A 16050-nucleotide genomic window follows, 5' to 3' on the forward strand; every position below is an offset into this window, starting at 1 on the left:
GCGGGGACAGGGACGAGGAACCATCCCCCGTCCCTGTTCCCCGTGTACCCGCCCCACGAAACTATTTTATCCAAGTTAGTTAATTTATTTGTTAAAATTATAGTAAGAACTCAGTGCATGACATGTTATAAAATAGAAAACTAAACTCTAAAGTAGATGTCTCTTGTAATTTTCAATCTTGTTGTTAAATTTCTATTAATTTAATATAATCAATTTAAATTTATCTTTAAATATTGTACTTCTAGCGGGAACAGTTTCCCCGCGGGGTTCCCCATGGGGATAAATTCCCCGACGGTGACAGGGATGGGAGAAAAAGCTCCCCCGTGAGCGTTTGCGGGGACGGGGACGGGGAATTTTTGTCCCCGCGGGGATGGGGATGGGAAGCCATTCCCCGACGAGAAAATCCCCGTTGCCATCCCTAGCATATACTCACCTCACCTTCGGTGTCCAAAAAATAACTTTAACGAACATTTATTGTTAAAATATAAATATACTCTTAATACATTTATACTTTTATAAAAATACTTATTAAGACAAATCGATGTATGTAAACATCATGTTTTAAAACTAAATAATAAAATAGTTATTTGTAGTCAAAGTTTAACGAGTTTGACTCAAATCTTATTCAAAACGACAAATAATAGAAAACCGGAAGGAGGAAGTCTAATGGTAATGGATCCTAATCTAAATATTTTTTACTGTTTATTTGAGCTCTTAATTATTTTTAGTTTAGAAATGAAATAAAATAGAGCTTGATAAAAATGTGTTTAAATTATTAAATTTTATAGCGCAAAATTTAGAGTTCATTACCATCTCTACATGTGTCCACACGACCGGGATCTAAATCTGCCCTTTCAACAAGTGCGTCATCGGCTTGGGCAAAGAAATGGGCTCCATCTTTTGTACCACTAACAACGAAATCCGCCAAACCTCGGATCAAGTTGTTCGGTTCGGATTAAAGCCAACTATTTAAAGTAATGTAGCTGTAATCGATAGAAGTAAAAATACTGTAAAATCAGTAGAAGCTGTTATAGATTAAAGGCAAACGAATACTAAGCACATGCCAGAAGTAAAACACATAGGATTTAACCATTTTATTCTCTGTTTTGTCAGCTTTCCCTTCGTTTCTTTTTCTTCCTATTATTTAAAACTTTTACTTGCCCGTTATTAGCAAAAGGTGTCTCCCCTCGCTCTGGCTGGTAAAGGAGCTCTATCATCTTAGGCCATCCCGTACGTCGATTTAGTTACCTGCACATGGCTGTATGGGTTGCACAAATGAATATAAAATAAGTCATTTTAAAGTCATCTGCTTGTATTCACTTGTACGCTTAAAATAACCGTATCCGGCTGATCTGGCTGTCTGTGGGCTGTGAACCAATCAAGCGGTATCTGAACTAGTTTTACACAACTTGAGACATAAGAAAGCTTAAAAATCAAGGTTTGCAGCCAGAAATTAGTAAAAAAAAAAGGGATCCGGAAAGCAACATAATGTCTGAGAAATGATAGAGACTAAAAACAAGGATAAACAAGAGAGAGACAAAAAGGAGACACCATACTAGTTTTCCTCTTTGCTAGAGCAGAATAGCAATTCAACAGCTAAAGCTAAATTCTCAAAAGCACGCGTTAAAATAACCTAAAATCGACTTGAATCCAAGAATAAAAAAAGGAGTGATTTGATTCAGATGATCGAACTGGTACACAGGAAAATTGAAAAAAATGCAAGTATTGACTGCATGTTACTTTAGGGAAGTTCCACAGACAAGTCAGCTACCCCATAGCAATCACTTCAAGGACAAGTGATTCGCTCAGCAACAGCTCTCACCAAACTAAATGCTTCACCCATTCTTGCTTGCACATTTGTAAGTTTCTCTAGCCAAGGCTCAAACAATGATACAACACCTCACTTACAAAACATCACCTTTAGTGCTACCACTATACGAGTTAGGAGGCAGGAGACATATATGAGGAACCAGTAGCACCATACTGTAACCTCATCTTCTCTGATGAGAAAGAGATGATGAGAGAGGGTGATGCACGTGTTACGCTTCTAAGAAGCAAGCTCCATGGCCTGGTCGAAAGGAACCGAGATCTGGAAGAGGAAAACAAGCAATTGAGACACCAAGTGAGCCAATTAAAAGGTCAGATCTCCTCTCTCGAAGGCCAGGAAACTAATAAGAGGATGCTGTGGAAGAAGCTGGAGAATTCTGCAACCGGCATCAGCTACTCCAAGGAAAAGCAGTTTGTCCAGAGCAACGATGGTGCTAAGGAAGCCGTAGATCTCAACAGCTCATTGTCTCACAGCAGGCAGCAATTCTCCAGTGTAAACCAAGTGAGATCAAGGGCGCCAAGGGTTCCAAATCAACCTCCCAATCCGACAAGCACCCAACCAAAGGCAACTGTGAGAAAGGAAGGATGCATGGCCCCTCCTCCTCCTCCTCCTCCTCTACCTTCCAAGTTGCAGAGGAGCACAAAGGCGATACAAAGGGTACCAGAGGTAGTCGAGTTGTACCGGTCGCTAGTGCGGCGTGAAGGCAAAAATAATGCAAAGTCTGGATCCGTAGGAATTCCAGCAGCAACGAACAGCAGAGAGATGATCGGGGAGATTGAGAACAGATCAGCTTATGTTTTAGCTGTAAGTACATAGTATTTTTTTGCTATCATATTTAAGCATGTTGATGTGTAACGCCTTGTTCTGCTTCTCTGCCGATTCCTTCTGTCCTTTTATTCTTTTTTCTTTAAATCAACACTTTCAATAAATGGTTGGGAAATTATTATTTTTCCAAGGCATTACCTAGCAGTTCTTTATTGGACTACAGACATCGGAGAAGGATCGTCAACAATAAATTAATTTCCGATATCCAAGGGAGATTTGTTTCTTGTATAGCATGCTCCCTTATCGTTCAAAACCTGCTCATCAGAATATATCATGTATCCGTGCACCAATCAATTTAACTCCTCCAGGTGGAGACTGTTCGTCCCCCCTTGTTGCATAAAAAAAGAATATATCATGTATTCTCTGTCCATCCATCCTGTGTTACGTGGAGAGCAGCCAGCATTTGGTTTGTTTCTGCATGAGGTCCCCGCGGATCGGCCTGCCTGTCTGCCTAGCCATTTTAGCTGTTGATTCATAGATAGACCACGGACACCCCTGCCTTGTCCATCTTGGTAGCTAATATAGTTTTCAGAGAGTTTTTAAGTTAACACTTAACTACAGAAACAATATATATGTACATTATGTCTTTGATATTTAAAAAGGAATCCTAACAACAATAAACAATACTTTTGCCATGTTACACTAGAGGAGTTGACAACTATTTAGTTTTACCACTACTAGCAAAATTGTAATGGTGGATCATGGCCTATTGGCCTGCACAAATGGTGTAGAAAGCGATGCTTTAGCCTCTGTTTGGAACCTCTAGAGTCTAGAGCTAATAGTTAGCTGTTAAAATTAGTCGTAGAGGTTCCAAACACCCCAGCTAATACTCTAGTTAATTGTCTAGAGTCTAGAGCTAATAGTTAGCTACTAAAATTAGTCGTAGAGGTTTCAAACACCCCAGCTAATACTCTAGTTATTTGTTAGATAAATCACAGCTAACAATTAGTCCATTAGCTAGCTCAACCTAGCTAACAATTTGTTAGTTGACTAACTATTAGCTCTAGGGGTTTTAAATAGGACCTTAATATTCTCCATATGCCCCCTTAATAAAAAGAGCATTTTGAAATGCGTGCAGAAAAAACATTAGCTATGTGCCTTAATTAAATATCTGAGTACATATGTGTATGCATGTTTGTATAGAAAGTATTTTCACAATATACTAGATTTTACTGGGTTTCATGACATGTCAAGGAATAGAAAGTAATAGTCAAAGCTGTGTACAGGGTACCATGTCAATGCCCAAACCATCACTTATTTGTGACTGTTGGGAGTGTCAGTTATTTCCCCTATCACACTTCTCATAACTAATTCTAAAACACCCCCTTATATTTTCTATTTCAACAGATTAAATCAGACGTAGAAAATCAAGGCAACTTCGTGAACTTCCTCGCAAGTGAAGTTCAAAACGCAGCATACAAAAAGATAGCTGACGTTGAAGAGTTTGTGAAGTGGCTTGATGGGGAATTGTCATACCTTGTGGATGAAAGAGCAGTGCTAAAACAATTCCCCAACTGGCCCGAGAAGAAAGCAGATGCCTTGAGAGAAGCAGCATTCAACTACCGCGATCTGAAGAACATAGAGTCGGAAGCATCATCCTTCCATGATGACAGGAGAGTGGCCACACCTATGGCTCTCAAGCGCATGCAGGCATTGCAGGACAAGTGAGTAAGATGACTGAAATGTATTTAACAGAATAAAAAATGCTGAATACCTTCTACTTTTAAATTCTACGGAACGATACTAAATCAAGAAATCAACATTCACCTAATTGTGCTTTCCCTTGTTGTAGAATTGAACAAGGTATTCATAACACTGAGCGAGTAAGGGACAGTGCAAGCGGAAGATATAAGGACCTTAAGATACCATGGGAATGGATGCTCGACTCTGGAGTCATAAGCCAAGTATGTCTTCCTTTCACAGTATGTTCTGTCACAACTCGCAATAAAGGAGAGGCATTTAGTTTCACAAAAGTGTGGAGTCCAAATACAATAATAGACATATGACACATGGTGCATGCCCATCCTACATTAAACAGCTAAAGATGGCTTCCTTGAAGCTTGCAAAAGAGTACATGAACCGCATTGTGAAGACACTGAAGTCAGATCCATTTGCGAATGAGGAGGAGCTGCTTCTGCAAGGTGTCCGCTTTGCCTTCCGCATACATCAGGTAACTTGTTCCGAACCACGAATTAATTCGCAACGACACTTGCAGAAACTAATTAATTAACTGACTGCACCGAAACAAATTTGCAGCTTGCTGGTGGCTTTGACGAAGGATGCAGAAAGGCATTTCAGGAACTAAATACTAATGCAAGCAAGTCAGAGTGATCCGAGTTCACGTGGGTTCAAATAAAAGTCGAGATCACACATAGATAAATATGACACACATAGATTATCAAGTTTTGCCGAGGTTGGCTCCAAGGGTCTCCACCAAGACTTGATGATGGTGCTGCATCTTCTAAAGTTTAATTTATTTGGCATCAGGTGCTGATCTCTTGGATACAAGTTGAGGCTCTGAAAAATTTCTAAACGAATCGTACATATGAGCAGTCGAGCACAAACCTAATTCACCAACATTCTCCCTCGAGAGTTGAGATCGTTAGGTCTTGGTCGATCACCAACACATGCGCGAAGCATGACACAAAAAAGCCATAGAAATGCAGAATCGGTTCCTGGTCCGTTTGGTTTGCACTTTGCAGAACGGGATAGTCTGCCGAACCATCCCAGCCTATGACGTTGTTTGGTTTGAGACGCTAGCTGTCCGTCATGAACGAGCACTAGTGACATGTTAATCTGAGGAAAGAGTCCATCCAGACCACCTCATTCCGAATTGACTCTCACGCCGGATTAAGGCCAACCGGCTAACCAAACACACCGTAGATCACCCACACAAGAACGACGGCAAGACATATGTAAATTATGCCATAAGTACCTGGGTCGCGCCGCTGCCCTTCGTGGGTGGATTCGCTGCAGCGACAACTTGTCGATCGGGTGCCTAACTGACGTCATGTCGCCGCGGCGACGCGCAGCCGCCTGTCGCCGCCGTTTACTTCCCCGCAGGTTTCCACGTTCTTCTTCCCATGGAGACGGGATCGGGGACGGCTCGCTACCTCATCTGGGCCCACGAGCCAGCGAGACGCTCCCGCAGCGTCACCGTCGCGCACCAACTTCCCACTTTCCCAGCTTCGGTTCGGGCTTGCGTTACTGTCGTCATCGCCATATTAGTCACTGATTGGTGGCCCAACATATGTTCCTGGCCCCACTTACTGTGTCACTGCCAGTATATCCTCGATACTGCAACAACTATCGCTCCCGTGTCGGCCCCACTCCAAATCGGCGAGCCCACAACATCGGCGCTTCCTTCCGGCACCTTCCAAAGTTCCAACTTCCAAGTCACGAGAAAGGTTTCGCTTCGAAACTCAACCGGAGATGGCGAGCTCTGGCGGAATCTCCGACCAGCTCTTCGTCTCCGTCAAGTTAGAGAGCCCGCACCTCGCGGAGCTCGACCTCGCCCCCCACCTCTTCGGCTCCCACCCTGTGGCTGGCTCGTGGGACCCCTGCAAGGCCGTAAGCTCCGGATCGCCTCTAGCCTGCGTGATGTGTGCGCGGAGCGGATTTTTGATTCGTTTCGTTTTTTTTTCCACGCAGCTGCCTTTGGAGCGGGCGGCCACCGCCGTGTGGGAGTTCAGCTGCGTCGTGCCTTCGCAGCACGGTAAGTTGGTTGATTTGATCGTGAAGTTTAATAACTTCGCAGGGCCGCAGAGGTCCTTGTTCCTCCATAGTGAGGTTTGGGATAGGAAGAGCGCAATCCGTGCTATGATGTTGGGATGCGCATGCACTGATATTTCAGGAATTGCGCTGTGCTACTTCTAATCGGAATGAATGAATTCAGTGTGTGAGGGAAAAATGTAGTATGTGAAGAGTTAAGCTGTGCTTTTAAAAATGGAAACTAGTACATTGTCAATTGAAGCTGAGGATTTTTTTTATATGTTGAGTAGGATTTCATTTCAGTTGTTATCATTCTAAGTAGTTGTTCGGTGTTTTTACTAGAATCGCTGGATTTCAAGTTTGTTTTGAAGCGAAAAGGTGATAATCCTCAATACATTATTGAGGAGGGACCTAACCGACCATTGGGTTGCCAGAGAAATGAATTTGAGATGGGGAATGCGTTGTTTAAACTCAACGAAGGGAAGGAGGTACTTGAGTGCAAGGTTCAGGTTGAGACAGAAATGTTATCCCCAATTGACTTGGCGGCTAGTTGGAGAGCTCATCAGGAGTATTTTCAGCCTTCAAGGGTGCGGGGGACTCACGATGTCACTATCAACCCTGGGTTAGAAGGCAGGGCCAAGGTCTGTTTCACCTTTTTCATTTTGTATTTGGACGTGAATAGGTTAGTGATATGTATAGAAATTTTAAAAAAATGCAAGACTGGTTATAAAAACAATTATTCAACTAGTGACACTGCCACAGTCTAAATGGCTCCCAAGCAATGGCCGACACTTAACAGTCTGATACTTTCTAACTTTCGAGAGCGCTGTTGTAGATGTAGACAACTTGGCACATTTTGCTACTTGATTGTGGCACTTGACAATTCTTTGGGCCCTAGGAGAACACATTTTGTTGTTTTTTTCTATTATTAGTTGATATTGACATGATGAACTTACTAGTGATACGTGAGTAGGACTGTACATATTTTAGCAAAAATGTTATAGAATACGATGCATACCACTATGAAGAGTATGAGTCTTTTGGGAAAATGTCAAGATGTTTAGGACCTACTGTGAACTGTAACGAGGATTTGTGACAATTGGGGATCTTTGCATAATGCATTAAAACTTGATGACGGCTCTTTTACCTCAAGAAGAGTTGCAAGAATTTAAAACGTACTATACTAACTTGTCATCATTGAAAGTGATAAACCACAATATTTCTTAGGTACATATAGAACCGACATTGCAAAATATGTGCAAGCAATCAAGCATAAAGGACTGAATTAAAGTAATTATTTTTGTTAAGAATAGTGTGGGTTCACGCATGCTTTTAAAGGAACACTCTTCCAACAAAGCAGTTGTCTATTTTTTATATCAAAGTAAATGCTGCATCCTTTTCCATTCTCCCAATTTTCTCTTGTTCATTCAAACAGAATGGCTTCGCTTCTGGTTTGGAGCTTGATTTAGACAAGTATGTAGTTCCAACACCAAACATGGGCTCAGGTGTTGTTTATGCAGCTAGTTTGACTGAAAATCCACGCTCATTATTGCAAACTGGGAGTTCCTCAAACAATGATACCACAAAGGACATTTTGCACAACTCAACTAAAGGCGATTCATCCTTGAATCACTATGTTAACACTATGAAGGTATAACTTCAGTTTCATTGCTTGATTAATTCTTAGCTTAAAATCATGCAGCTATGGCAATTTAGCTGTTTCACTATAGAAAAGGTAGTTGTATTATTTGCTGAAATATGTAAAATTTTGGGAGCTTAGAAGTAACTTCAAGAGTGTCATCATAATTTGTTCAAGCATGCAGCCAATTTAGTTTTGCTTTAATCTATTTAATTCACTCCAAAATAAAAGTTAGGTTAAAATTAATTTGACTGAATTCATTAGCAAGAAAAACTAATCCTAGTGCTGAAGTGCGCGGGTTAATGGTCATGAAGTTACCAAGTTCCCTTTTTTATTGGAATATAAGCCACAATATCAAATTTCTTCCAAGTTTCTCATACATATTGTTGGTGCAACACCAAACTATGGATGGAGCAGTCTCTCGGCAAGATTTTGATCATTTAGATTTATGTACCTTGAATATCTAATAGCTAGAATTTTCTGCCTGAAAGAGTTTTGGCCTATACTTATGCACTTTGCTGTGATTTATGTCTCCGGCATGGTCAGCAACTCAGCATGACATTTTCATCCTGTTTAGATGGAAGATATACTAGTTTTGACCCTTCCTTGCCATCCATTGTATATAGCTCTATGAATCAGTAGAGATATAGAAGTTCTAAATGTAATTAATCTAGAGATGTTTTCTGATTTTTTGCTCAGAGCACAATTGGAGGGCATGCATCGTCACTGGAAGAACAAAGGGCAATGTTTGTTGATAGAGGGGTTGGCTCACCAAATTTTGCAAGACCAACAATGGAAACCTTTTCGATGAGCAACTTTAAGTTGGATTCTGAATCAAAGGTTGTACATTATTCACTCCGGTCACTAGATTTAGTAAAACTTGATACTCGTGGGTTTATAGTGAAAACAATGGAATTGCATGGGAATTGATAGATTAATTTAAAGGCCAATAGTCCAGGGTACATATATAGGCAAGGAGGATCCTAGGTTGGTTTATAGAAGTATGACCACCGTTGGATCTCCTTGACTAATATAATATCAATCAGTCTATAATAACCATAATGGACTAATGGCCCATGTGCCCATGCATCTGTCTAACACCCCCACACATTTGGAGCGTCGATACATACGTTCGACTGGACCCGAACTCTTTTTTTGATAATGGAAACATGAGTTTCGGCTTTAGCATAATAATGCGTACAACCAATACAAGTTGATTATTACAATCGTGAACAGTTGCATGAATAGTGAGACTAACTCAAAGGAACAAAATGACAAGACTATGACTAACACTAGCCATACTTTTTTTTTCTCTCGAACACGCAGGAGAACCGCGCATCATTATTATTGGAGAGCGGATGAACAGCAGTCACAACAGTAAACCCTAACCCTAACAGATATATACCCCTAGTGGGCTGTGGGCTAGGCCCATGTACACAGATAGCTAACACCCCCCCCGCAGTCGAAACTCTAGCCACTGCAGATGTTGAGACTGGATCGGAAATCCGTGAAGACCACCGACGGAAGCCCCTTGGTGAAGACGTCGGCGAACTGTGAGGTGGTCGGGACGTGAAGGACGCGAACAGCTCCACAAGCTACCCGTTCGCGGACGAAGTGGAGGTCGATTTCCACATGCTTCGTGCGCTGGTGTTGGACGGGGTTGGTGGAGAGGTACACGGCGCTGACGTTGTCGCAGAAAACCAGGGTGCTCGTGGTCAGCGGACTGTGGAGCTCGTGGAGGAGCTGACGGAGCCAAGCCGCCTCGGCCACGCCGTTGGCCACGGCGCGGTACTCGGCCTCGGCGCTGGAGCGGGAGACAACCGGCTGGCGCTTCGACGACCAGGAGATGAGGTTGTCGCCGAGGAACACGGCGTAGCCCGAGGTGGACCGGCGCGTGTCGGGACAGTCCGCCTAGTCGGCATCGGTGTAGACGCGAAGTTCCATGGTGGAGGACTGGCGTAGGAGCCCGAAGTCAAGAGTGCCCCGCAAGTACCGCAGAATCCGCTTCAGTGCGGTGAGATGCGGCTCTCGAGGGTCGTGCATGTGAAGGCACACCTGTTGGATGGCGTAGGCGATGTGGGGCCTGGTGAAGAGGAGGTACTGAAGGGCCCCGGCAAGACTCCGGTAGCCGGTGGGATCGGCAACCGGGGGGCCGATGGCGGAGAGTTTGCCCTGTGTGTCCACTGGAGTCGCGCAGGGCTTGCAGTCAGCCATGCCAGCGCGTTCGAGGACGTCGACGGTGTACTGCCGCTGGTGGAGGAACATGCCCGGGGAACGGCGCTCGACGGTGATCCCCAGGAAGTGGTGGAGCGTCCCGAGGTCCTTCATCGCAAACTCCCGCTGGAGACAGGAGATGATGCGACACAGAAGCTCGGGGGAGGAGGCGGTGAGGACGATGTCGTCGACGTAGAGGAGGAGGTACGCGGTATCCGAATCATGACGAAGGACGAACAGGGACGTGTCCGACTTGGCCTCGACGAAACCCTGCGAACACAGGAAGGTGGCGAAGCGACTGTACCAAGCCCGGGGTGCCTGCTTGAGGCCGTAGAGGGACTTGTTGAGCTTGCAGACCATGTCAGGTTGAGTAGGGTCGACAAACCCAACCGACTGGGTGCAGTAGACCGTCTCCGTCAGGGTGCCGTGGAGGAAGGCGTTCGTGACGTCGAGTTGGTGGACCGGCCAGTCCCGGGCCAGCGCCAAGGTCAGAACAGTCCGGATGGTGGCAGGCTTGACCACCGGACTGAAGGTCTCGTCGAAGTCGACCCCAGGGCGCTGGGTGAAGCCCCGGAGCACATAGCGGGCCTTGTACCGCTCCAGGGACCCGTTGGCGCGCAACTTCAGCTTGAAGATCCACTTCCCGGTGACCACATTGGCACCAGGGGGAGCAGGCACCAGGTCCCAGGTGTGGTTGGCCTGAAGGGCCTCGTACTCCGCTTCCATGGCGCGCCGCCACTGTGGGTCTGCAAGCGCACCACGGACAGTCGTGGGTACAGGTGGAAGAGCTGAAGAGGAGGTGGCAGAGAGAATCAGGCGATCAGGCGGCCGAAGGACACCGGCCGCGCGGCGGGTGACCATCGGGTGGATGTGGCGAGGATCACGGTGGACGACGACGGGGTGGTAGGGCGTGACCTCGGCGCGGGAACGAGCCGGGGTGCCGCGTCGACCACGGCGCTGGTATGTATGGATGGGCTCGGGGTAGCGAGACGGCGGAGCAGGCGCCGGTGTCGCACTGGGCTGTGCGGAAGACGAAGGGGACGTCGAGGCCGCACGTGGCTGTGCGGGGGAGGGCGGGGCAGACAGGGTCGCAGGGGACGGCGAGGCCACACGTGGCTGTGCGGGAGGGGGCGACGCAGGCAGGGTCGCGCGAGGCGACTCCGGGAACGGCGAGGCCACACGTAGTTGTGCGGAGGAGGGCGGCGTAGAGGGCGTCGGGGCCGCACGTGGCAGTGCGGCGGGGGGCGGCGCAGGCAGGGCCACGCGAGACGGTGAAGTGGGCGAACCAGCGGGGAAGGGAGGCACGATAGTGGGAGAGACAGGGTCGAGGTTGAGGAGAACGTCAAGGTCGGTATGGGAGGCAGTGGGGGCGGAGGAAAAGGGGAAGTCCGACTCGTCGAAAACAACGTGACGAGAGATGAGGACTCTGTGAGAGGCGAGGTCAAGACACCGATACCCCTTATGATCGGGAGAGTAGCCGAGGAAGACACAACGAGTGGAGCGAGGGGCGAGCTTATGAGGAGTAGTAGAAGCGAGATTGGGGTAGCAAGCGCACCCGAAGACTCGAAGATGGTCGTAGGAGGGATGGACGCCGAAGAGAGCGAAGTAAGGGGTGGGGTGGGCAACCGCCTTGGTGGGGAGACAGTTGAGGAGATAGGTGGCAGTGCCGAGGGCCTCAGCCCAGTAAGAAACGGGAAGGGAAGCCTAGAAAAGGAGAGAGCGCACTACATCGTTCGTCGTGCGAATCATCCGCTCAGCTCGGCCGTTCTGAGGTGACGTGTAGGGGCAGGACATGCGGAGGTGGACGCCACGAGAGAGGAAGAAGTCACGGGACACATTGTTGTAGAACTCACGCCCATTGTCACACTGGATGCTCCGGATGGTGCGGCTGAACTGAGTGGAGACCCAAGCGAAGAAGTGAGACAGGGTGGGAAAGGTGTCGGACTTCTGACGAAGAGGAAAAGTCCACATATAATGCGAGAAGTCATCAAGAATAAGTAAATAATACTTATAGCCAGAAATGCTGATTACAGGGGATGTCCATACATCACAGTGTATCAGATAAAAAATGCCTGCTGCTCTAGAAGAGGAGATGGAGAATGGGAGCCTAACATAGCGACCTAACTGACAAGCATGACAGAGGTGCTCAAAAGATCCCCTACAACCAGAAACGGAGGTGCTGCTAGAGAGCTTGGACATCACATCACGACCGGGGTGACCGAGACGACGGTGCCAAGTCACAGAAGAGGCGGCGGCTGCAAGAACAGGCGGCGCAGAGGTCGGTGGCGGGGAAGCAGGCAGGCGAAGTGTGTAGAGCGGCCCGGGGCTGTCACACCGAGCGAGAAGGGTCCTGGTGGCAAGGTCCTTCACAGAAAGACCAAACGGGTCAAACTCCATGGAACAAGAGTTGTCAGTAGTAAACTGACGGACGGAAAGAAGATTTTGAATGATGTGGGGAGCAACAAGAACGTTGGATAAACGGAAAGGACCAGGAAGGACCGCGTCACCAACAGAGGTGACGGGAAGGGCAGAGCCGTTTCCAACCACGATAGAGGACGGAAGGGAGGGGTGGGGGGGATAGGTGGAAGACAGAGTACCTGCGTCTAGGGTGGTGTGGTAGGAGGCACCGGAGTCAGCCACCCAGTCAGAGACGGAGGTGGGTGGGGCCAGCGTCATTGTGGAGAAGGAGTTGGCGAGAGACTGCGTGTCCCACCCATTGGTCCAGGGTCCCCACACGGGTGGAGCCGGAGGCCCTGGGAGGGGAAGGAGCCCCTGCTGACGCTGGGGAGGTGCCGAGGGCGCCGCCGGAGGAGGAGTGGCAAGGAAAACCTGCTGAGGGGCGACGGGGCGAGGGGCCGAGGTGCCCGCGGACGGCCCGGGCCACATCTGAATGGTGCCAGTCCACGGGTTGTAGAAGGATGGCCACTGGGAGCCACCCGGGGAATGGCCCCGGCTGCCGCGGCCACTCTTGCGACCACGGCCGCGACCACGACTGCGACCCCCCCGGAGCCAGGAGGCTGCCGAAGGGATCCAGACGGCGGGAGGCCGGAGTGCGGCGAAGAGGATCCCCCCCGGAGGCAGAGGGGGGAGCCCGAGGAGCGCTGTAGAGCGCCGTGGCGGGAGCGACGGTCGCAGTGGCGGAGAGGCGAAGCTCCTCGAGAAGAAGATCGTCCTTGGCCTCAGCAAAGGTGGGAAAAGGCTTCAGGCGGGTGAGGATGGGCGTCACACGATCGAAGCGAGGGCTCAAACCGCGGAGGAGGTTGAGCACGAGGCACTCGTCGGTGATGGGGGACCCGAGGGTGCGAAGAGTGTCCGCCATCGTCTTCATCTGACGGCAGTACTCGTCCACAGAGATCGCCCTGAGTAAGCTGACGGAAGGCGGTCTCGAGGTACAGAATCCGAGTCTGGCGGTGGCCGAGGAACTGGGCCTCAAGAGCACCCCAGACCCGGTGAGCAGTGGCGTCCGGAACGCGAACGATGTCCTGAAGTTCGGCCGTGAGGGTGCCATGAATCCAGGAGAGCACCACCTCGTCCATCAGAAGCCAATCCTCTGACGGGTCAGGGACCGCTGAGAGGACGTGGTCGGCGAGGGCGTAACGGCGAAGGGTCTGTAAGACCTGATCGCGCCACCGGGGGTACTGAGTGGAGGCCGGCGCAAGGACGTCGGTGACGGTGGCCCGGATGCTGGTGAGGGCCGCCGCCTGAGCATGAAGAGAGGCGCGAAGGGTTGAGGCCGGGGCGGGCGCGGGCTCGAAGGTGTCGGCGCTGTGGCGAGCGGATGTGGGGGAGCCATCCGGCACGCCCTTGCCAGCGAGACGGTGATAGGTCTCGGCGTACTGGCGCTCAATGGCGTCGACAACCGCCTGCTCCTGCTCGAGAGCACGGGCGGCGTCCTGGGCCCGCTGGCGAGCAGCCGTAACGGCCGCCCGGGTGGCGGCGAGAATGGCAGCAGCGTCTTCCGAAGGAGTGCGCAGGGAGGAGATGATGGCGGACGGCTGACTGTAGACAGTGGTCGGCAGGGGGCAGCCACGAACGGGGCCCCCGCCAGTCGTGGTGACATGTGGAAAACCGGGCGCCAGCAGCTGGGAGCGAAGGAGGGCGGCATCCGGTAGGGAGAGTGCAGGAGGCGGCGGGGACCCGGCGTGGCCAGGGGCTGCCGCGAGGGTGGCAGTTTGGGTCGGCATGGGCGGAGGTGGCTCGACAGTGGGGGGAAGCGTGGCGGTGAGCACAAAGGCGTGGCCCGGCGGCGTTCCGGCAGCAGCGAAGGGATGTGCAGAGCCGGGGACAGCGGGGAAAGGGGCCGCAGGGGGCGCAGTGAGGGCCGAGGGCGCGCTGGCCGCAGAGGTAAAGGCCGCGACGGGCGCTGCGAGTCCCGGCGGCGCGCCGGACGCAGGGGAGAGGGCCGCCGCGGAGGGTGTGCCGGCCGCAGGGGAGAGGGAGAGGGCCGCCGCGGTGACCGGGAGGCCCGGTGGCGCGCCAGCCGCGGGGGAGGGGGCCGCCGCGGGGGCGGCGAGTCCTGCAGGAGCGTCGGCCGCAGGGGAGAGGACCGCCGCGGGGGCGGCGAAGCCCGGCGGCGCGCCGGCCGCGGGGGAGAGGCCCACCAGGGGCGCGGCGAGGGCCGCCCTGTAGGAGAGAGGAAGGGGAAGGGGTCGCCGGAGAAGGGAGGGGGCGGCGGCCGACCGGCCATGGAGAGGCGGCGGCGGCGGCTGGAGGGGTGGGGTGGCGGCGGCGGCTGGACCTAGACCTCTGATACCATATTGGAGAGCGAATGAACAGCAGTCACAACAGTAAACCCTAACCCTAACAGATATATACCCCTAGTGGGCTGTGGGCTAGGCCCATGTACACAGATAGCTAACAATTATATTAAGTAGAGAGAAAGGTCTAAAGAAGACCAAGAACAACGGCTATACAAAAATAGGGGAGAAAAAAGAGAGGAAAACCAGAAAAAGAGAAAAAAGAAGAAAAAGGGAAAAAAGAGAAAGACAACCAAGACCCCAATTCAAGGCCACAGCCTTCTCAGAGCCTTAGCACCTGCCAATTCCCAAAGCCTGGCATCCTCATGGATCTGTTGCAGAACTGCATTCGTGTTTGGGGAGACACCATAAAAAACACAAGTATTTTTGTGCTTCCAGATCCACCAAGCCACGAGAATAACCAATGTGTTGAACCCTTCCCTGTGCAAAACTGGCACAAGACCTTCAGCCATACTCCACCAATCCTGGAACATTGATGTCTCCAGCCCTGGTGCCACAAGCTGCAGCCCCACTTTGCATAAGATCTGCCACCATAAATTCCTGGAGAAGACACATGAGATCAAGATATGTTGAATTGTCTCCTGCTGCTGATCGCAGAGAACACATTTCCTCGGGTGGTCAAGACCTCTACGTGCTAGACGGTCCGCTGTCCAGCACCTATTAAGGGAAGCAAGCCAAATGAAGAATTTGCACTTAGGGGGCGCCCAACTCTTCCATATCCTTTTACCTGGCTCAAATTCCACAGAACCAGCCAAGAAACGTTGGTAGGCTGTTTTAGCAGAGTACTCCCCTGAAACACATGGAAGCCAACGGAAAGCATCAGGTACTCCAGGTTGCAAATGAATATCCTGAGTTAAATCCCAAATTATTAAGAATTCGACAATCACTTCTGCCGGTAAACTGCCAGAGATGTCACCAACCCAACTGTTATCCTTGAGAGCTTGCTGAACTGTTTTCCTTTTCCTCAATCGAATTGAAACTCTATTTAACAGGGAAGGGGCAATTTCTGAGATACATTGGCCATGCAACCAGCGGTCAGTCCAAAACAGTGTTCCAGCACCATCCCCTACCATGGA

At 49.8% G+C, this 16050-nt stretch overlaps 2 protein-coding genes and 1 pseudogene across 4 annotated transcripts in view; 2 read left to right on the forward strand and 1 right to left on the reverse strand.

Moving 5' to 3' along the window:
• Positions 1-1037: 1037 nt before the first annotated feature.
• Positions 1038-5710, reverse strand: LOC100383863 (uncharacterized; annotated as a pseudogene). Its single transcript, NR_169040.1, has 4 exons — positions 5589-5710; positions 4421-4582; positions 4130-4280; positions 1038-1258 (listed from the first exon to the last, which is right to left on the reverse strand). The product of NR_169040.1 is annotated as an uncharacterized protein (transcript).
• LOC101202702 (Tetratricopeptide repeat (TPR)-like superfamily protein) lies at positions 1282-5226 on the forward strand. 2 transcript variants are annotated; one of them, XM_008649675.4, is made up of 5 exons: positions 1282-2632; positions 4001-4317; positions 4446-4575; positions 4692-4823; positions 4910-5226. In XM_008649675.4, the coding sequence occupies exons 1-5, from the start codon at positions 2015-2017 to the stop codon at positions 4982-4984; spliced, it is 1272 nt and encodes a 423-aa protein (XP_008647897.1). In that variant the 5' UTR covers positions 1282-2014; the 3' UTR covers positions 4985-5226. The 2 variants fall into 2 exon arrangements, with proteins under 2 accessions (XP_008647897.1, NP_001266333.1); NM_001279404.1 differs by having other exon boundaries at positions 1957-2632; positions 4446-4557; positions 4910-5138.
• LOC103634503 (6-phosphofructo-2-kinase/fructose-2,6-bisphosphatase) overlaps positions 5589-16050 on the forward strand; it is a 28113-nt gene continuing 17651 nt past the window's right edge. Inside the window, exons 1-5 of the mRNA XM_008656332.3 lie at positions 5589-6223; positions 6305-6368; positions 6707-7005; positions 7800-8015; positions 8703-8843. Coding sequence (XP_008654554.1) covers positions 6086-6223; positions 6305-6368; positions 6707-7005; positions 7800-8015; positions 8703-8843 — 858 coding nt within the window. The 5' untranslated portion in view covers positions 5589-6085. The remainder of the gene's footprint in view (positions 6224-6304; positions 6369-6706; positions 7006-7799; positions 8016-8702; positions 8844-16050) is intronic.

This window comes from Zea mays, chromosome 1 (assembly GCF_902167145.1).
Source record: "Zea mays cultivar B73 chromosome 1, Zm-B73-REFERENCE-NAM-5.0, whole genome shotgun sequence".
NCBI lineage: Eukaryota > Viridiplantae > Streptophyta > Magnoliopsida > Poales > Poaceae > Zea > Zea mays.

What these genes read in the sequence shown, in the direction of transcription:
- LOC101202702 (XM_008649675.4), top strand. Translation starts at nt 2,015, where the DNA reads ATGATGAGAGAGGGTGATGCACGTGTTACGCTTCTAAGAAGCAAGCTC. An exon ending in GATCAGCTTATGTTTTAGCT is followed by an intron (nt 2,633 to 4,000) that starts GTAAGTACATAG and finishes CTATTTCAACAG; the next exon opens with ATTAAATCAGACGTAGAAAA. An exon ending in ATGCAGGCATTGCAGGACAA is followed by an intron (nt 4,318 to 4,445) that starts GTGAGTAAGATG and finishes CCCTTGTTGTAG; the next exon opens with AATTGAACAAGGTATTCATA.